The 22,305-nt window shown below is 49.9% G+C and overlaps 2 protein-coding genes across 2 annotated transcripts in view; both read right to left on the bottom strand.

Annotated features, from left to right (window-relative positions):
* LOC129137862 (putative uncharacterized protein FLJ45355) overlaps nt 1-6,348 on the bottom strand; it is a 38,153-nt gene extending 31,805 nt beyond the window's left edge. The window contains 2 exon segments of the mRNA XM_054672005.2: nt 2,838-2,948; nt 6,113-6,348. Of these exon segments, the coding sequence (XP_054527980.1) occupies nt 2,838-2,948; nt 6,113-6,236 (235 nt within the window). The 5' untranslated portion in view covers nt 6,237-6,348.
* A 13,412-nt stretch (nt 6,349-19,760) lies between these two features.
* On the bottom strand, nt 19,761-22,218 carry LOC107966597 (forkhead box protein D4-like 3). The gene has a single exon (XM_063796115.1). It carries the CDS (start codon nt 21,709-21,711, stop codon nt 20,458-20,460), a length of 1,254 nt encoding a protein of 417 aa, XP_063652185.1. The 5' UTR covers nt 21,712-22,218; the 3' UTR covers nt 19,761-20,457.
* Between the last annotated feature and the right edge of the window lie 87 nt (nt 22,219-22,305).

Genomic DNA, 22,305 nt, shown 5'->3' with positions numbered 1-22,305 from the left:
AGAGATCAGACTGTCACTGTGTCCATGTAGAAAGGAAAGACATAAGGGACTCCATTTTGAAAAAGACCTGTCCTTTAAACAATTGCTTTGCTGAGATGTTGTTAATTTGTAGCTTTGCCCTAGCCGCTTGGCCCCAGCCACTTTGACCCAACCTGGAGCTCACAAAAACATGTGTTGTATAAAATCAAAGTTTAAGGGATGTAGGGCTGTGCAGGACGTGCCTTGTTAACAAAATGTTTACCAGCAGTATACTTGGTAAAAGTCATCGCCATTCTCTAGTCTCAATAAACCGGGGACACAATGCACTGTGGAAAGCCGCAGGGACCTCTGCCCTTGAAAGCAGGGTATTGTCCAAGCTTTCTCCCCATGTGATAGTCTGAAATATAGCCTCATGGGATGAGAAAGACCTGACTGTCCCCCAGCCCGACACCCGTAATGGGTCCGTGCTGAGGTGGGTTAGTAAAAGAGGAAAGCCTCTTGCAGCTGAGATGGAGGAAGGCCACTATCTCCTGCTTGCCCCTGGGAACTGAATGTCTCGGTGTAAAACCCGATTGTACATTCGTTCAACTCTGAGATAGGAGAAAAGCTGCCCTGTGGCGGGAGGCCAGACATGTTTGCAGTAACACTGCCTTGTTCTTCTTTACTCCACTGAGATGTTTGGGTGGAGAGAAACAAATCTGGCTTACGTGCACGTCCAGTCACAGTACCTTCCCTTGAACCTAATTATGACATGGATTCTTTTGCTCACATGTCTTCTGCTGACTCTCTCCTTATCATCACCCTGCTCTCCTACTACATTCCTTTCTGCTAAAATCATGAAAATCATAATCAATAAAAACTGAGGGAACTCAGAGGCTGGTGCCGGTGCAGGTCCTTGGTGTGCTGAGCGCCAGTCCCCTGGACCCACTGTTGTATCTTTACACTTTCTCTCTGTGTCGTATTTCTTTTCTCAGTCTCTCGTCCCACCCAACTAGAAATACTCACAGGTGTGGAGGGGCAGTCCACCACTTCATCCACCTTCTGTCACATTGAAAGTAACATCATCTTCTTCCCTCCAGGATCGTGGGAATAATATCCCTGGGGGGTTTCCACTTTCTGCCATGTATGTAGTCATATCACCCCCTCCGCCGTGGAATATCATTAAGGAACATCTCACACGGGGCTGTATACTTCCTCCGATATTGGGAGTGACATCAACCTCTCGGTCTCTGAATATGAGGAAGAAAATCACAGGGCGGGTGTACACCTCGTGCTCTACGATGGGGAGTCATATCTGTCTGTTATGGGGAGTAATATCATCCTCTCCCTTTCAGGATACTAATAACAATTTAACAGGCTGGGTGAACACAGCCTGCGATGCTGAAATTATCATCCTCTCCCCCTCTTTCTCCCCTGGCTCTTAGGATGCCCATCTCAGCGGAGCGAGCCACCCCCCGCGAGGCGGGGACTGAGCCAGCCCCTCTTCCCCCCTGGCTCTTAGGACCCCCATCGCAGTGGGGGGATGCACCCCTGGCGAGGCGCGGACTTAGAGCCAGCCGCTCTTCCCCCCCTGGCTCTTGGGACCCCCATCGCAGGGGGGGAGGCACCCCCTCGTGGCGGGGACTGAGAGCCAGCCCTTCTTCCTCGCCCAACTCTGAGGATCCCCATCACACGGGGGAGGCACACCCCGCGAGGCGGGGACTGAGAGCCAGTCCCTCTTCCCCCCCTGGCTTATGACCCCCATCGAGGGTTCTAAGACCCTTAGGACCGACCTGGAGGGCTGTAGGTATTAGGTGTCCAAGAAGAAAACTCAGATCTGCCGACAGGTGTCCGAAAGCAGCCCGGGATCCGAAAGAAAGCAGGTCATTTGCAATCTTCCGGAGCCTAAGGGCAGAAGGCTGGTGAGAGAATTCCTAGGAGCTGTGGGGTTTTGTAGACTGCGGAGCCCAACTTTGCAGTATTAGCCACGCCTTTGTATGACGTCACAAAGGGGGCGGGGACCGGGAACATTTGGAATGGGGATTCCAACAACAGCAAGTCTTTCATGACTTAAAGGAAAAACTTCTGAAAGCCCCAGCCCAGGGGCTAGCGGATCTCACAAAGCCTTTTCCAGGGTATGCGTCAGAGAAAAGATGGCAGCTGGACTTTAAACCCAAACTGTGGGGCCCTGGCTGAGGCCGGTGGCCTACCTCTCTAAACAGCTAGACAGGGTTTCTAAAGGATGGCCCCCCTGTTTGAGGGCCTTGGCAGCAACTGCCCTGCTAGTACAAGAAGCAAATCAGCTGACTCTTGGGAAAAACCAGAACATAAAGGCCCCCCAAGCTGTGGTGACTGAAAGCCAGCCCCTCTTCCCCTCCTGGCTCTTAGGACCCCCATCGCAGGAAGGGGAGGCACTCCCCGAGAGGCGGGCACTGAGAGCCAGCCCCTCATCCCCCCCTGGCTCTTAGGACCCACATCGCAGGGGGAGGAGGCACCTCCAGCGAGGCGGGGTCTCAGAGCCAGCCCCTCTTCCCCCAATGCCCCTTAGGACCCCCATCGCAGGGGGGGAGGCACCCCCCACGAGGCGGAGACTGAGAGCCAGCCCCTCTAAGCCTTCTGGCTCTTAGGACCCCCATCACGGGAGGGGGGAGGCACCCCCCGCGAGGCGGGTACAGAGAGCCAGCCCCTCTAAGCCTTCTGGCTCTTAGGACCCCCATCACGGGGGAGGGAGGCACCCCCCGCGAGGCGGGTATAGAGAGCCAGCCCCTCTTCTGCTCCTGGCTCTTAGGACCCCCATCACAGGGGGGGAGGCACCCCCCACAAGGCGGGTACAGAGAGCCAGCCCCTCTTCCCCCACTGGCCCTTAGGAACCCCATCGCGGGGGGAGAGGCACCCCCCGTGAGGCGGGTTCTCAGAGCCAGCCCCTCTTCCCCCACTGGCCCTTAGGACCCCCATCGCAGGGGGGGGAGGCACCCCCAGCGAGGCGGGGTCTCAGAGCCAGCCCCTCTTCCCCCACTGGCCCTTAGGACCCCCATCGCGGGGGGGGAGGCACCCCCAGCGAGGCGGGGTCTCAGAGCCAGCCCCTCTTCCCCCACTGGCCCATAGGACCCCCATCGCAGGTGGGGGAGGCACCCCCCGCGAGGCGGGGTCTCAGAGCCAGCCCCTCTTCCCCCACTGGCTCTTAGGACCCCCATCGCAGTGGGGGGAGGCACCCCCAGCGAGGCGGGGTCTCAGAGCCAGCCCCTCTTCCCCCGCTGGCTCTGAGGATCCTCCGTGGACTCACAGCCTCTTTACCATATTGTGAGTAATATCATCTCCCCCTCTGGAGATTACAAACTCTTTCACAGACGGGTGTACACCCGTCTGTATTGGGAGTAATATCATCCTCTTCCTCCCTGAATATGAAGAACAGTATCACAGGGGTGTTTCTGCTCCCTGCGATATCGCGTGTCATATCCTCCTCTCCCACGTTGCAATTAGAAGGAATATCAGTGGGGGCGTGTCCACCTGTAGGGAAAAGAAAGAGAGATCAGACTGTCACTGTGTCCATGTAGAAAGGAAAGACATAAGGGACTCCATTTTGAAAAAGACCTGTCCTTTAAACAATTGCTTTGCTGAGATGTTGTTAATTTGTAGCTTTGCCCTAGCCGCTTGGCCCCAGCCACTTTGACCCAACCTGGAGCTCACAAAAACATGTGTTGTATAAAATCAAAGTTTAAGGGATGTAGGGCTGTGCAGGACGTGCCTTGTTAACAAAATGTTTACCAGCAGTATACTTGGTAAAAGTCATCGCCATTCTCTAGTCTCAATAAACCGGGGACACAATGCACTGTGGAAAGCCGCAGGGACCTCTGCCCTTGAAAGCAGGGTATTGTCCAAGCTTTCTCCCCATGTGATAGTCTGAAATATAGCCTCATGGGATGAGAAAGACCTGACTGTCCCCCAGCCCGACACCCGTAATGGGTCCGTGCTGAGGTGGGTTAGTAAAAGAGGAAAGCCTCTTGCAGCTGAGATGGAGGAAGGCCACTATCTCCTGCTTGCCCCTGGGAACTGAATGTCTCGGTGTAAAACCCGATTGTACATTCGTTCAACTCTGAGATAGGAGAAAAGCTGCCCTGTGGCGGGAGGCCAGACATGTTTGCAGTAACACTGCCTTGTTCTTCTTTACTCCACTGAGATGTTTGGGTGGAGAGAAACAAATCTGGCTTACGTGCACGTCCAGTCACAGTACCTTCCCTTGAACCTAATTATGACATGGATTCTTTTGCTCACATGTCTTCTGCTGACTCTCTCCTTATCATCACCCTGCTCTCCTACTACATTCCTTTCTGCTAAAATCATGAAAATCATAATCAATAAAAACTGAGGGAACTCAGAGGCTGGTGCCGGTGCAGGTCCTTGGTGTGCTGAGCGCCGGTCCCCTGGACCCACTGTTGTATCTTTACACTTTCTCTCTGTGTCGTATTTCTTTTCTCAGTCTCTCGTCCCACCCAACTAGAAATACTCACAGGTGTGGAGGGGCAGTCCACCACTTCATCCACCTTCTGTCACATTGAAAGTAACATCATCTTCTTCCCTCCAGGATCGTGGGAATAATATCCCTGGGGGGTTTCCACTTTCTGCCATGTATGTAGTCATATCACCCCCTCCGCCGTGGAATATCATTAAGGAACATCTCACACGGGGCTGTATACTTCCTCCGATATTGGGAGTGACATCAACCTCTCGGTCTCTGAATATGAGGAAGAAAATCACAGGGCAGGTGTACACCTCGTGCTCTACGATGGGGAGTCATATCTGTCTGTTATGGGGAGTAATATCATCCTCTCCCTTTCAGGATACTAATAACAATTTAACAGGCTGGGTGAACACAGCCTGCGATGCTGAAATTATCATCCTCTCCCCCTCTTTCTCCCCTGGCTCTTAGGATGGCCATCTCAGCGGAGCGAGCCACCCCCCGCGAGGCGGGGACTGAGCCAGCCCCTCTTCCCCCCTGGCTCTTAGGACCCCCATCGCAGTGGGGGGATGCACCCCTGGCGAGGCGCGGACTTAGAGCCAGCCGCTCTTCCCCCCCTGGCTCTTGGGACCCCCATCGCAGGGGGGGAGGCACCCCCTCGTGGCGGGGACTGAGAGCCAGCCCTTCTTCCTCGCCCAACTCTGAGGATCCCCATCACACGGGGGAGGCACACCCCGCGAGGCGGGGACTGAGAGCCAGTCCCTCTTCCCCCCCTGGCTTATGACCCCCATCGAGGGTTCTAAGACCCTTAGGACCGACCTGGAGGGCTGTAGGTATTAGGTGTCCAAGAAGAAAACTCAGATCTGCCGACAGGTGTCCGAAAGCAGCCCGGGATCCGAAAGAAAGCAGGTCATTTGCAATCTTCCGGAGCCTAAGGGCAGAAGGCTGGTGAGAGAATTCCTAGGAGCTGTGGGGTTTTGTAGACTGCGGAGCCCAACTTTGCAGTATTAGCCACGCCTTTGTATGATGTCACAAAGGGGGCGGGGACCGGGAACATTTGGAATGGGGATTCCAACAACAGCAAGTCTTTCATGACTTAAAGGAAAAACTTCTGAAAGCCCTAGCCCAGGGGCTAGCGGATCTCACAAAGCCTTTTCCACGGTATGCGTCAGAGAAAAGATGGCAGCTGGACTTTAAACCCAAACTGTGGGGCCCTGGCTGAGACCGGTGGCCTGCCTCTCTAAACAGCTAGACAGGGTTTCTAAAGGATGGCCCCCCTTTTTGAGGGCCTTCGCAGCAACTGCCCTGCTAGAACCAGATGCAAATAAGCTTACTCTTGGGCAAAACCAGAACAGAAAGTCCCCCATGCTGTGGTGACTGAGAGCCAGCCCCGCTTCCCCCCCTGGCTCTTAGGACCCCCATCGCAAGGGTGCAAGGCACTCCCCGCGAGGCGGGGACAGAGAGCCAGCCCCACTTCCCCCCCTTGCTCTTAGGACCCCCATCGCAGCGGGGGGAAGGACCACCCGCGAGGCAGGGACTGAGAGCCAGCCCCTCTTCACCCCCTGGCTTTTAGGACCCCCATTGCAGCACGGGGAGGCATCCCCCGTGAGCCGCGGACTGAGAGCCAGCCCCTCTTCCCCCCTGGCTATTAGGACACCTATCGCAGGGGGGGAGAGGCACCCCTGGCGAGGTGGGGACTGAGAGCCAGCCCCTCTTCCCTTCCTTGCTCTATGGACCCCCATCGCAGGGGAGGTAGCCACCCCCCGCGAGGCGGGGAATGAGAGCCTGCCCCTCTTACCCCCCTGGCTCTCTGGATCCCCATTGCCTGGGGGGGAGGCACCCCCGCGAGGCTGGGACTGAGAACCAGCCCCTCATCCCCCACTGGCTCTTAGGACCCCCATCCCGGAGCGGGGAGGCACCCCAGCGAGACAGGGACTGACAGCCAGCTCCTTTCCCCCCCTGGCTCTTAGGACCCCCATCGCAGGGGGAGGAGGCACCCCCCGCAAGGTGGGGACTGAGAGGCAGCCCCTCTTCCCCCGTGGCTCTTAGGACCCCCATCGCCGGGATCCCCCTTGATGCGGGGTGTAAGAGCCAGCCCCTCTTCCCCCCCTGGCTCTTAGGACCCCCATCGCAGCGGGGGGAAGGACCACCCGCAAGGCAGTGACTGAGAGCCAGCCCCTCATCCCCCACTGGCTCTTAGGACCCCCATCGCAAGGGGGTGAGACACCCCCCGCGATGCGGGGAGTAATTGCCAGCCCCTCTTCCCTCCCTGGTTTTTAGGATCCGCGGTGGACTCACAGCCTGTTTACGGTATTCGGAATGATATCATCTCCCCCTCTGGAAATTATAAACTATTTCACAGATGGGGGTACACCCTCGGTGTGCAGAGGGTGTACAGCCGTCTGTTTTGGGAGTAATATCATTGTCTTCCTCCCTGAATATTAAGAACAGTATCATAGCTGTGTTTCTACTGCAGGTGTGATTGGGCGTCACATCCTCCTCTCCCACGTGGAAATTAGAACCGATATCAGTGGGGGCGTGCACACCTTCTGTGATATTTAAAGTGACATCATCCTCTTCCCTCCAGGATCATGAGAACAATATCCCTGGGGGGGTACACTTTCTGCGATATTGGGAGTAATATCTCCCCCTCCACCTTGGAATATTATTAAGGACCATCTCACACGGGGGTGTACACTTCCTGCCATATTGGGAGTAATATCGACCTCTTGGCCTCTGAATATTAGGAACAATATCACGGGGTGGGTGTACACCTCCTGCTCTGTTATGGGGAGTAATATCTATCTATTACGGGGAGTAATATCATCCTCTCCCTTTCAGGATGTTAATAACAATATCACAGGGTGGGTGATCACAGCCTGCGATACTGGAATTATTATCATCCTCTCCCCCTCGGGATACCAGGAACAATGTCACAGAAGAGGTGTACACTCCCTGCGATTTTGGAAGTAATATCCTACGCTTCTTCCGTGAATATTAGGAGCAATATCACCGGGTGGCTGTACATTCATTGCTATGTTGGGAGTCATGTCATACTCTACTCCCTGGATATTAGGATCAGTGTCACAGGGTGAGTGTACACCTACTGAGATATTAAAACTAATATCATGCTCTCCATCCCTGGATATTAGGAACAATATCTCGGGTAGGTGTACACCCCCTGCGGTATTAGGAGAAATAATACGATTAATTATTAAGCATCAATCTTAATAATATTAATTGTTAAACATCAGTCTTAATAATTATCAATGGTAATATTAATTAATAGTATAACGTTATTAATCATTAATGATTACTTTAAATGTATGATTGCATGATTAAAATTATCTGTATTAATGTCATTTTTCAATATTAGTTATTAATCTTAATATTGTTTTATTACCAACATCACTTATGACTGATTTATGTAACATTGATTAATATCATTATTTTATTATTAATAGTGATATTGTTATTATTAATAGTAATTGTTAATATTTTTAATCCTTATTAACTTTTACTATCTCTATTGCAATTATTAATATCGATGATTACTATTAATTAATATATTTATTAATATTAATAATTAATATAACTGTTCCCGATATCTGTGGGGGAGAGGATATTACTCCCGATGTCGCTGAAAGTGTACACCCCTCTATGATGTTTCTTCTAATTGCCAGGGCGTAGAGGATGACATGATTGAAAATATCGCTGCGGGTGTACCTCCGTTCAGTCATCTTGTTCCTAATGTCCTGGGTGGGAGCGGATGATATGACTCCCAATATCGCAGGGGGCGTAGACCTCCCCCGTGATGCTGTCCCTAACGTCCAAAGGTGGAGAGGATGATATTTCTTCCAATTTCGCAGGGGGTGTACACCACCCCTATGATATTGATCCTAATATCCAGGGGGCGAGAGGATGATCTTAGTCTCACTATTGCAGGAGGTGTACACTCCCTAGGGATATTGTTCCTAATATTCAGGGATGGAGAGGAAGATCTCACTCCCAATATAGCAGGGAGTGGACACCCCTTCTGTGACATTGTTCCTAATAGCCAGCGGGGCAGAGGAAGATATTACCCCCAATATCGCAGGGGGTGTGCCCCCCCTTGTGACATTGTTCCTTATATCCTGGGAGGGAGAGGATGATACTGGTGGCAACGTCGCAGCGGCTGTACGCACCCACTGTGATATTGTTTCTTATATTCAGGGGGAGAAGATGATATGACTCCCAATATCGCAGGGGTTGTGCACACCTCCTGCGACATTGTTCCTAATAACCCGAAGGGGAGAGCCAAATATTACTGTCAATATCGCAGGGGGTGTACACCTCTTTGGTAATATTGTTCTTAATATCCGTGATGGGAGAGGATGATATTACTCCCAATATCGTAACAAGTGTACAGCCGCCTGTGATATAGTTCCTAATATCTAGGTGGAGAGAGGATGATATTACTGCCCATATCGCATGAGTTGTAAAACCCCTTCCATATTTTGCCTACAATCCCGAGGGGAGAGGACGATACTACTCCCAATATCGAAGAAGGTGTACACCCCCCTGTGACATTATTCCCAATATCCACGTTGGGAGATGATGACATTACGCCCAATATCGCAGGGGATGTACAGCCACCCCGGGATATTGTTCCTTATATCGAGAGGGGGGTAGGGTGATATTATTCACAATATCGCAGGGGCTGTACACCCCTCCTGTGATATTGTTCTTAATATCCTAGGAAAGAGAGGATGATACTACACCCAATATCTCACGGGGTGTACACCCACCTCCTTCAGATATTGTTCTTAATGTACTCCACCTCCCCCGACCAGGGATATTGTTCCTCATATCCAGGGGAAGAGAGGCTAACATTATGCCCAATATCGCAGGGGGTGTACACACCCTCTGTGATGTTGTTCCTAGTATCCAAAGGTAGAGACGATGATATTACTGGCCATATCGCAGGGGGGGTACACCCCTCTTGTGATACTGTTCTTAATATTTAGAGAGGGAGACAATGATAGCACTGTCCATATTGCTGGGGTCACAACACCCCCGTGACGTTGTTTTTAATATTCAGTTTGGGAGAGGATGATAATAATTTCAATATAACAGGGGACACCCCCCGCCCCGTGATGTTGTCCCTAACGTCCAAGGGAAGATAAATGATATGACTCACAATATGTCAAGGGGTGTACATCCCCTCTATAATATTCTTCCTAATATCCAGGGGGGATTAGAATGATATTACTCCCAATATCACAGGGGGTGTATGTGACCCCTTTTATATTGTTTCTAATAACTAGGGAGGGAGAGGATGATATTACTCCCAATATTGTAGGGGTGTACACCCCTCCCGTGACATTGTTTTTAATATTTAGGTAGGGAGTGGATGATATTACTCTCAATATCTCAGAGGGTTTACACTCTTCCTGGGATACGGTTTCTAATATTGAGTGGGAGAGAGGATGATATTATTCCCAGTATCGCAGGGGGTGTACATGTCCTGTTATTTTGTTCCTAATATCCAGGTTGGGAGAGGATGATATTACTGCCTATATCGTAGGAGTTGTACACCCCATCAGTGATATTATTCCTCATATTCAGGGGAAAAGAGAATGACATTACTCCCAATAGCGCAGGAGGTGTACACACCCCTTTTGATATTGTTCCTAATACGCAGTGGAGGAGACGATGATATTACTGGCCATATCGCGAGGGGTGTACACCTCCTCTGTGATATTGTTTTTCATATCCAGGGGTTAGAGGATGACGTTACTCCCATGATCGTAGTGGGTTTACACCAATTCTGTGGTATTGTTCTTAATATCCAGGGAGGGAGAGGATGATATTACTGTCACTATCGCAAGGGGTAGACACTCCTTCTTTGATATGGTTCCTAATATCCAGGGGGGAGAGTATGATATTAATCCCAAAATCGCTGTGGGTATACACCCCTTTTTGATACTGTTCCTAGTATGCCGGGGGAGAGTCTATGATATTACTGCCCATATCACAGGGTGTGTACACCAGAACTGCTATATTGTTTCTTATTTCCAGCAATGAAGAAGTTGATATTACTCCCAAAATGGAATGGGCTGTAAACCCCCCATAAGATATTGTTCCTAATATCCAGGGGGAAAAGGATGATATTACTTTCAATGTTGCAGCAGGTGTATAATCTGCCTGTTATATTGTTCCTAATATCTGGGGTGGGGGCGGCGGGGTGAGAACGATATTACTCGCAATATCTCAGAGGGTGTACACTGCCCCTGTGATATTGTTCTAAACATCCACTGGGGTAGAAAATTATATTATTCCCAATATCGCAGGTGGTGTAAATGCCCCCCGATATTTTTTCTAATATCCAGGTGAGGTAGGATGATATTACTCCCAATATCACAAGCGGTGTACACACCTTTGATATTTTTCCTACTATTTACTTGTGGAGAGGATGATATTACTCCCAGTATCGAAAGAAGTGTCCAAGCCCCCTGTGATATTGTTCCTAATATCCAGGTTAAAAGAGGATGACATTACCCCCAATATCACAGGGGGTTGGCTGTACACTCCGCCTGTGATATTATTTCTAATATCCAGGGGAAGAGAGAATAATATTACTCCCAATATCGCAGGGGCTGTACACACCTTGTGATATCGTTCCTAATATCAATGAGGGGAGGAGATGATATTACCACAAATATCAGAAGAGGTGTACACCTTTCCTGTGATATTGTTCCTAATCTCCATTTTGGGAGAGGATGATATTACTCCCAATATCTGCTGGGGGTATACACCCCTTCTGTGATATTGTTCCTAACATCTACAGGGGAAGAGATTAATATTACTCCCAATATCCCAGGGGGTACACGTCCCCACTGTTATATTGTACCTAATGTCAAGGGGTGGAGAAAATGATATTACTCCCAATAGCGCCGTGTGTATACACCCCTCCTGTGATATTGTCCCTAGTATCCAGGGGCTAAAGATAGATATTACTCCCAATATCCAGGGGATAGAAGTTGATATTAAACCGAATATCACAGTGGGTGTACACAACTCCTGTCATATTGTTCCAAATATCCGGGCAGAGAGAGGATAATATTACTCAAAACATTCCTGGGGGTGTACACAGCCCTCTGTGATATTGTTTCTAATATACAGAAAGGGAGAGGATGATATTACTCTCAATAAACAGAAGGGTACAATTCCCATGTCATGTTGTTCTGAATATCTAGGGTGAGAGAGGATGATATTACTCCCAACATTGCAAAAGTTGTAAACACCTTCTGTGATATTGTTCCTAATATCCGGGGAGAAAGAAGATGATATGACTTTCAATATCGCAGGGGGTGTGCACCCCCCTCCCCGTGATATTGTTCCTAATATCCGGGGGAAAGAGGATGATGTTACTCCCAGGATCGCAGGGGGGTGTACACCCCCCTGTGATATTGTTTCTAACATCCAGAGGGGGAGAAGTTGATATTACTTCACACATCGCCGGGGGTGTACACCCCACCTGTGATATTGTACTTAATATTTAGCGGGAGAGAGGGGGGTGATATTACCAATAACGTAGGGGAAAGTCAACCCCCTCTCCCCCGCTGGATATTACGAGCCATATGACAGGGAGGTGTCCACCCCCCACCATATGGAGAGTAATATCACCCTGCTCTCCCCCCACCTCCAGCTTCTTTCTGCTAAGGTCCCCTTGCCCCTCCAGGTGGCTTTCTTGGGCAGGGCATAAAAGAAATTACGTGGTTTTCTTGCTCAGATTTGTTCGCAAGTCCACGAGAAATACTCAGGGAGTCTTGCAAAAATCCGGTGTTACAGCAGCTAAGTCAGCCAGCTAGCCGTGCCCTACAGTTGAGATGGCATGTCATGATTCCCCTCTCTTTCACCTGCTGACTCCTCCTCAGCCTTCCGGACTCTGCTTAGGTGCCTCTTCCTCCAGGTTGTCCACTGCCGTCCCCACCCTTCCTTACCTGCTCTCCTAATACCATTGGCTGATCCAGCGCAGCATTTGTGGCACATCTTACAGCTGCCTGCCTCCAGTCTGTATCCGGACTCCACAACCTGAAGGTAACGGCTGCATCTGCCTTGATCATCATTGTATCCCTTGCTCCTACAAGAGCACCTAACACAGAGTAATTCCTCAGTCAACATTTTCTGGATGGGTGAACAAAAAATAAATCTACACATCAAGTGAAAATTAGGCTGAGCAGAAATGAAGCAAGTGATAAAGTACAAGAGAAGGTTATACCTGTTATTCTAGGCATGCTAATTCTAATTTTAGAATTGCTGTGGTTATTTCATGTTACTCTGCCAGGCTTCAGTGTTAGGCAAGGGCAATTCTCTGTGTAAGCAGGGATAGCTTTCCTAAAAGGTCCTGTTAGTCCTGGGAAGTGATGGTACATGTGACTCATCCCTCAAACCAGAAGGCTAAGCTAAACTAGCAGGAGAGCTGCAGCAGGAACCTTCTGGCAGGAAAGAAACAGCATGCTCTGTGTACTACCCGTGTGTGACCAGAAATAAAGGATGCCCACCATGTGAAGACTGACCAGGACGCAGAGAGAAGGACGTCAGGCAAGATCCCACCCGTGCTTCGGGACATAACATGTTTATTAGCATCATTAAGTACTAGCTGACATGCATAGAGCATTGAGTATGTGCCAGGCACTGTGCTAAGCACTTCACATTCACTATTTCATGGGATCCCCACCATGGCCCTATAAGGTGAAACTTATAAATATCACCATTATATAGATGGGGAAATTGAGGCTTGGAGAGGTTAAGTTGTTTGCCTGAGGTCACAAAGCTGGTAAGCAGCAAAGCTGGAATCCAAACCAACAGAAATTCCATCTAGATACCCAACTCCCCACTGCCGTCTATCCTTGGAAACTAGACTAGTCTCCAAGGAAACATGAATCTACATTTTCTTTCAACTAATAAGAGCTCTTTCCTTACGGTAGTTATTTAAATAGTTTTAATAAAAATTTAAAATCTATTTCAAGATTAAAGTTTCAAAGCCATCAAACATCAAATATATATGAAAATACATTTGTATACATTATAAACAGATATATGACGTGACATGAAGTGCTGGATCCAGTGCATCAGAAAATACACGCAAATATAAAATACCCGACAGCATTATGTAAAACATCAGCTGCTTGCCAAATCGGCATTAAATACTTAAGCACTGTGACCTGTTGCTTAAAGTATTACAAATCCAGCCTTATCTAAAAATCTCTATTTGTCCTAGGAAACTAATACTTTTTAAAAACAATAATTTGGTAATTTTAATAATATTTAGATCTATCTAAACTTAAAGCCTATATATTTACCACCCTTTTACATGCTTACCAGTATTACAGACACAATAAATTTTATCAGGTATTTTTGATAATGTGCTAGGAATTGTTTGAAATATAAAGAAGAATAAGATTTCGTTTTCACCATCTCAGAGATTCCAGATAGTGGTGGACACAGAAACCCGTGAAAATAACTGCAGGATGAAATAGATGAAATTATAGAAGCCCTATGTACCATGGAAAATTGGACATGGACATGGAAATTTTATTTCATATGCATACTCTTTAAAGAAAGAAGAAGCCTAAAAAAGTTAGCTACCTTTGGTTTTTATTACTTATGTCTTACACTCAAGTGAACTTTTTTCTGTCTAATCTAATATCATTCAAATCCTGAGTCCTTTTAATTAAGTTATCCTAAAATGAATTTTCATGAACATAGAATTTGTGCTATTACTTTATCTGCACCTCATGGATATTACCACATTTTAGATTTTATGTTTTAAAACACAAAACAATATAAAACCTAAAGTTTTAACAAAAATGTCTTTGGATCTTCAACTAAAATACTAAAGATATAAAAAACTTTATTCTCCTCAAGATAAAACTAGATTTAAAATTGTCAATGAAATAGTTGATTGATCATTTATATTTCTATAAATATATGGAAAATAATCTATTTTTTAATTGTAAGACATTACAATTTTAGATTGTATTTGCATTTAGGAAAATTTCACATAATCTTTACCAGATCCATGCTTACTCTGATAAAAATTTGTTTTTCCAATAGTTGATTCTTCAAAATATCTTGACTAATCCTTCTCCCTCTACAAACAATATTATTATTTGCCAATATTCAAAAGTCTGAATAAACGACCTTATCCCTGGGAATATCTTGCCAAAAAACTATTACCTGCAGCTACAAAGTCCAGAATGTCAACTTCTTCAGAACAAACAGTTCAGTTTCTCCCATAAAAAATGCAAGGGAAACAAAAAAAGAGGATTGAGGAAATCTAAAAGAGATATAATAGCCCATATCAACCAAACACAATACGTAACCCTTATTAGCATTCTGATTCAAACCGACCAACTAAACAAAAAGTTTTTACACAATTGAAGATAGTTAAATATTGCCTGGATAAACCGATGCTATTAATGGATTATTTAGGTGTGATAATGGTATTGTGGTTACATTGATGGGAATCTTCTTTTTTATAAATGGGGTCTTGCTATGTTGCTCAGGGTGGTCTTGAACTCCTGGCCTAAAGTGATCCTCCAACCTCTGCCTCCCAAAGAGCTGGGATTATAGGGAGGAGCCACTGCACCCAGTCTCATTGATGGAATTATTATCTTTTAGAGAAATATTCAAAAATACAATACAATGATAGACTATCTGGGATTTGATTCAAAATAATTCAGTGGGGAGGGGACTGTCAGCAGATAAAGAAGACACAAGGTTGGCCCAGAGGAGAAGTACATACAGGTTAATTATACTAATCTCTTTATAAACATTGTTTGAAATATGACATAATGCATCCTATACAACTGATACCTTGAGTAACACAATAATAGTCCCCTTAATTTTAGGAACTACTGGTCATAAATATGCCCTTACATATAGACATCTCCTCTATACATAGCAAAATCACATTATTTGACAAAAAGGAAATCTCTTAGGCTACGTTTAATCTTATTGTTCTCTTTGCCTGGATTTGGGAATAGAAACTGCTTCACTGGCTAAGTAGATCATAACTGTCCCAAAATATTCTTAATTACTGATTTCAATAAACATATCCCTTCGTTCTAAGAACAATTAAGAAAATGAAGTTTATGTTCAGGTAAACCTGACAATGTTAAGGTAGTTGAGTAACAGGGAAGAAATGATTAACTGAATTTCATACTGGATTCTCAAATCCTTTTTCTTTTTCTACTCTAATGTTTCCTTTGGATGGGGCGAATTCTAGTATTGTTAGCGATCACCTATGTAACTTTTTTGCAGGTGGTGTATATGGAATCAATGAATGCTTAAAACCAATTAAAAATAATTTCAGTGATTACATGAAAACGCAGCTAGAAAAACTAAAGTATTTTTGTAGAGATTACGAGAAGGTTACATTAACAATCAGAATAAGGTTACTATTTAGACTGTAATCAGGTGTCAATGTGGAAAGAAATTTCTGAGCGTTTTTCCGGAAGGCTGGGGAGGAATGAGAATCATGACTCTCCACACTTCCAATAAAACGTGGTGAAGGACTGGTGCAAACTCTCAGAAGCCACCATTTGCTAAATCTCCCCGCCAGCCTCGTCAGTCCTTACCGCCGTTGGATTCCATTATTTTTCTCGTGGTTTCTGCTGTTTCTCTCAATTGTCTAACGACCGTTATTAAGTAAAAATGAATGAAACGGGGCCGTGTGATCTAGGCAGCCTGGAGATGAGATTTTGGAATCATAAGCTACCTTCCAATGTATAAACAGATTTTATTCATTTTGGATACTCAATGTCCACAGAATCGGCACTGTAGGATGTGACTGCCCTGCCAGAAGGCATCTGCTCGGGACTTGCTGGCAACCGACAGTCCCCTCTGCTTGCGACCCTCGGCCGGCCGCCGGGGACCCCTAGTCCACCGGTTCCCGGACGTTCTCTCTACTCTCCAGCGGCCACCGCCTCCACTCCCACCCCGCTAGTCCCGAGCCTGCCGGCCCGAGGGTTCGCAGAGGGCCAGTCGTTGCGACAGCCCCGCGTCCCGGCCCCCTCGTCTCTTGGACCTTCCCCCCAGGCCAGCGCAGCCCGCGTCCCGGGCAAGGTTCACGCTACCAGGATCCAGTGCGGGGCGACGAAGTGGAGAGCTGCAGCGAGACTCCGAAGAGAGATTCCGGCTTCGCGGGGCGGCGCGGAGCCCGGAGCTGCCCACCTCCGCCGCCCGGAGAAGGCGGCTGGGATTAGAAGGTGGCTTCGGGCCCGCAGGGAGTCCGGGGGAGGGATTCCCGGTACCGCCGGCACCGACGTCGAGGGGTGCCTGGGTTCTTGGGGACCACGAGAGGAAAAAGAACGAAAATCACACCAGGGAGGAAGGACGCGCAGAACGCCCCCCTGTGAAGCAGGGTGCTCTGGTCAGGCGTGAGCCGGAGCGCGGTCTGGGGGAGTCTGGCGGCGCCGTTGCCCGCACTCGGCAGAGGCTGGCAAGAAACGCACAGCCCAGGGCGTGGGGCGGGGAACTGACCGCGCGACAAGAAAACGCACAGCCCAGGGCGTGGGGAGGGGAACGGACCGCGCGACAAGAAAACGCACAGCCCAGGGCGTGGGGAGGGGAACGGACCGCGCGACAAGAAAACGCACAGCCCAGGGCGTGGGGAGGGGAACGGACCGCGCGACAAGAACACGCACAGCCCAGGGCGTGGGGAGGGGAACGGACCGCGCGACAAGAAAACGCACAGCCCAGGGCGTGGGGCGGGGAACGGACCGCGCGACAAGAAAACGCACAGCCCAGGGCGTGGGGCGGGGAACGGACCGCGCGACAAGAAAACGCACAGCCCAGGGCGTGGGGAGGGGAACGGACCGCGCGACAAGAACACGCACAGCCCAGGGCGTGGGGCGGGGAACGGACCGCGCGACAAGAACACGCACAGCCCAGGGCGTGGGGCGGGGAACGGACCGCGCGAGTCTTTCGGCGCGTCTGGGTCTCGGCGAGAGAAAAGCGCTTCCTGGCACCGGGGGCGGTGGCACAGAGGCCAGGAGGAAGAAATCCGGGCCCTGGCCCAGGTCAGGCTTCCACCCCTGCGACCCGCAAGAGGCCCAGGCAGGAAAGGTGGCGCGCGCGAGTGGAGTTAGTGGTTCAGAAAGCAAACCTGGCCAGGTGCTACTGCCTGAGGGTCGTCGGGCGAGTTTCTTAATTTCCCCGAGTTCCTTATTTCTAGTCTGGAAAACGGAGAATTCCATAGTGTCTTCTTCAGTGAGTGCTGGGAGTGCTGAAGGAGGATCCGGTGCCTGGCAGACCAGGAGCAGGGGGGAAACAGTTGGCCGATACTGTTACTATTATCAGCGTTATTAGCGGGCAGGACAGTATGGGGGGGGTCAGGGGTAAGGGGCCTCCCCGCGCCTCCCAGCCCTTCGCGCTCGGCTCCAGCTCTTTGGCTTCCTTCCCTGGGCAGCTCTAGGCTTAGCTCTCAGCCATTTCTCAAGAAGACGATCCCGAGGGTCGAAGACCACCCCTGACCCTTGACCATAGACTCTTCGTGTAACTTGGAAGAGCCGTGATTTTAAAACCCAGCCTCAGGGTTACGGAAGCCCGAGATCTGGGAGGCGTCCGGGACCTCCCTCCCAGAACCGCAGGGACCCGGCCTGGGATCCAGAGTGTGGCCTCTCGCTCTGTGCAGTCAGGAAGGCGGCCAGGTCTGGTCACCGCGCCAAGCACTACGCACCTCTGGGACGCGTCGTTGCGGGGGGGTGGGGGGGCTGGGGCGCCTCCACGAGGCCTGGTCTGCCCGGCGAGTGCTTGGTGTCGTTGGTGGGTTCGTAGCTGCGACAGGTAAACGTCCGTTCCGCGAGCCGGGCAAGGCAACCCCTGCGGGTCGCACCCGAAGGCCGGACCTCTCCAAGCCGCCTGGGTGCTTCCAAACAGGTGGACCCGAAGCTCCTGTTTGATCGGAGAATAACGTTTAATTTACTCCGCCACTGAATTGATGGTTTAAATATTCATCTTTGGATATGGTTTAACATTAGGCAAAAATTAGGAGCTTGGAGGCGGTTCCGGGAAGGGGTCTGACCCTCAGTCACCCATGTTCGTAGCTGTGTTGGTCTGCCCTCGGGCAAGAGAAGGAAGATAATTGGGAGGGTGCCAAGAAAGCCTAGAGAAAGTCCCTTCTGGGTTCAGCGGCCGGCTGTAGCCGCTCTCCCAGGACGTTTGTTGACAATAAATGAGTGAAGGTCGGCCTGGAGACGTTTTCGCACAACGGACAGAGGGGAGTTGGAACGTAAACCAGCGAGAACCTGGCATGAAATAGGACCCCTCTATTCTCAGTTTGTTTCCAAACTCTTAGACTGCCCCAGCCCTGCCGGATTTGCTAAAAGTGGTCTATTTTGGACGCTGGTGGTGCTATGGGGCTGACGGCTACCCGTGCAAAGAAGAGGGAAGAATTGGAAGCTGGGGTCTGGGCAGCTACCAAAGGTGGGGCTTGGGAACTTTTCAGAACGTCCTCAGAACCGCAGGAGCCAAGAGGAAATCTCCCGTAGGGGATCTCAGGTAGGGCATGCCAAGAAATTCCAAGAGACGGGATGGAGAAGAGAAGCCGGAGAAAAATCGGCCAATTAGACTACTGTAAAAATGTGTGTCTCCATGTTTGTCCTCCCTCCTGAAATAAGAAATTCATAGCTGGGGGTGGGGAGTAGATGGGGGCTGGGGGAAAAACTTTCTCACATTCACAGAGCAGCTTCCCTCAAAGCGGCACGGAATCGGGAACCCCACTCAGGACAGGGGAAAACGGCCAAGTTCCTAGAAATTTGTTTTCTTTGTGGGGAGCAATTCATGATGGGCGTTCTTGTCTGGTTTCCCCCCACTCCGTCCCCTGACGCCGAGTAACACTTAAACCTTTCTAGTTGCAAAGTCTTTTCAGAGTTTTTTTTTTTTTTAAGAAATACGTTTTGAAAATTCTAGTGCTTAAAAAATATATATATATATATATATTTATAGCCTTTTATTTTCCCTGAGTACATGTTGGCCACTACATTCCAAATTGATCTCAAATGGTTTTCCAGCTTGTTGGGGGGTGATGAAAAATAAATGGAGAACATATTTACATGCCCTCCTATTCTTTTCTTTTAGAAGTCTCATAAATAGTAAATTTCCTATTTTAAAAGCCAGGACATTTTCAATCTCAAATATTTGGAATTTTTAAAGGCCATATTAAAATGGATTACTTCTGCTATCTATAATAAATATGAATTGTGAAAATAAATTGTTTGAGGGAAAATAATGTAGGTTTTAAAAAGTTCCATTTAGAAAGGGAAGAATGAGACGTAATAGAAAATAAACGATGTAGTGTAGTGACTTAGCATTTTATTTCGTCTATATAACTAGGCTTAATTTTAACACCTTAATTTTAACATTAAAGATGGCACGTCAGACACACAGATAAGAAATCAATGTTCTGAAATTAATATCCTACTTACATTAAACATCCCCATCAGGAAGACACAGAGAGTAGAAGCATTTTGCACTAGACTTAGGAATAATACTTCCAGTTCCAAGGAAGTGAAGAAGGGGGAACATGTTTGGCATCGGAGGCTGTGTTTTTGTTTGCTTGCTTGTTTTTCTTTTAATGCCAGAACAAAATACCCCACTCACGTTCATAGTACCCCAGGAAATGTGCAAATCGGGAAAGCCATAGAAGCCACAACCGAAGGCAAGAAAAGATGACTTGACGCCCTGCGAAGGTTACGTTCAGGTGGTTTTTAGAGGAACGTAATCCAGCTGTTTCTTTCTAACCATTTTGCAGCGAACAGAGGTTCGTGTTTGCTCTCCAGCGGGATTCAGATGCACACGCCCAGTATGGGCCGCGCAAGGTGGAGTGAGCAGCTGCGGGTCGCTCCCCACTCCCACCTGGCTCTAGGAGGGCCCTGCGGACTTGGCCAGGGAACTGGGCGTGGGCGATACTAAAAAAACTGGTGAGGTCCCCTCTCCGCCCAAAGGGGCAGCCAGCGATGTCAGCCTAGAGCCCTCTGCCACTGCCTGATACCTCAGCAGCGCCGACGCGGCCGACAGGTGCCCGCCCAGCACCGCGCCCTTGGTGGGAGCGCAGCCGTTGGCGCAGTCCTCCTCCTGATGCTGCTGCTATTGCTGCAAAATTGTACGAGCAGCGGCGGCGGCGGACACTTGCAGCAAAGGGGAAGCGGCCTGGGGATGCAACAGGCTTGATGGTAGCTGGAGCAGGTGGCAGTAGCTCCACACGGTCGGGGACAAACTCTGCGCAGCCCCTGTACCCACTCCCCTGACCCCTTGCATAATACTCTCAATGCTGAAAGAGATGCATCCGCCTCCCGGTGGCGACGCCAGACCCTTGCCCTCCTCCCAAGGCTGAGGACCAAGTGAGGGCTGCAGCACGGGAAGGGTGCCGGGGTCGCCAGGTCCGCGCCTTCTGCTTTCTTCGGTGCCCCGGCATAGACGGGGGCCGAGAGCAGTAGGTAGCGAAGAGGATGCGGGTGCAGCAGAGCGTAAGGGCGTCTCCCGGGGGCGGTGTTGGGGTAGGCCCCAGGGACTGGCTGCGGCGGGGCAGGGGCCCCAAGCAGAGGGCCTGGGCGGGGGTTGTGCAGGGCGGCGTGTGCAGCAGATAGAGGGAAGGGGTGGGGCAGGTGGGCTCCCGGGGTCAGTTGGTGGCGCTTGAAACGCTTCCTACGCCGGAGAAAGCTGCCATTGTCGAACATGTCCTGCGAGGCGGGGTCCAGGCTCCAGTAGTTGCCCTTGCCTGGGTGGCCCGGCTCGCGGGGGATCTTAACGAAGCAGTCGTTCAGCGAGAGGTTGTGGCGGATGCTGTTCTGCCAGGCGGGGAACTTGCGGCGGTAGTAGGGGAAGCGGCCACTAATGAAGGCGCAGATGCCGCTGAGCGTGAGGCGCTTGTGCGGGTTTTGCAGGATGGCCATGGTGATGAGCGCGATGTACGAGTAGGGAGGCTTTGCCGGCTGCCGGGCATCTTCAGAGGCCGCCGCAGACCTTGGGGGTGCCCTGAACTTGGTGCCAAACTCTGAGGGGTCGCTCGGGCCGCCGCCGCCCTCGATGTGCTCTCGGGGAAGCGCAACCCCGCCCCACCGGGCCACCTGCAGCCCCGGCTGGAGCGACTGCTCTAGGAACTGCTGGCTCGCCTCCTCCTCCTCGTCTTCCACCTCGTCTTCATCTTCCTCCTCTCCCAGGACATCGATTTTACCGTCTTCCCCATCGGAGTCCCGGAGGCTGCGCTGCGGTGTGGAGCGAAGGCGCTCAGCTCTTGGCAAGTTCATGGAGGAGCAGGTGCTTCAGTCGCAGGGGATGTGGCGGCCGATCACCTGGCCTGGGGCGGGCTGAGCTAGAAGCCTGGGATGAATGTTGCAAGAAGCAGGAACGCTAGTGGTTACCCTTTGGGATGTTTTCGTCTGCTTGTTTCTACTCCTTTGCAACAACGTCCGGCAAAGATGCCTTTGCCTTTTATAAAAGCTTCTTCAAGACCATGTGTGGTGGACTCCCCCCTTTATAACCCTTCTTCCCGTACCTCGGAGCGGTGCCACTTCCTCCTAACGTAGTCCAGGGATGATGGTCTTCTGGGCAAACACCTGTCCGGAGAAAAGCCCAGCCCCCTCCTCCTCGCACCCACCTGCCACCAAGGAAGATGCTCTACTCATCCGGTGCAGCCAGACAGTTGGCAAGCCTTTGCACGGGTTCTGTTAAGGCGCATTTAAACCCGCGCAAATAAAAGCGAGGTAGGAAAGTATGATACTCAACATTCTATGATATCAGTGAGCAGCAGAAGGCCCCCCAGAAAGCTGTCTCTGGTCCAGCGGCGAGGAGCCCCCACAGGTAGGAGCCACCAAGCGCAGTGACCGTGTGCTCTGCTCGCC

This window comes from Pan troglodytes, chromosome 17 (assembly GCF_028858775.2).
Source record: "Pan troglodytes isolate AG18354 chromosome 17, NHGRI_mPanTro3-v2.0_pri, whole genome shotgun sequence".
Lineage (NCBI taxonomy): Eukaryota > Metazoa > Chordata > Mammalia > Primates > Hominidae > Pan > Pan troglodytes.
Note: the sequence above shows the minus strand (reverse complement) of the source record. Positions and strands in the feature narration are given on the sequence as shown.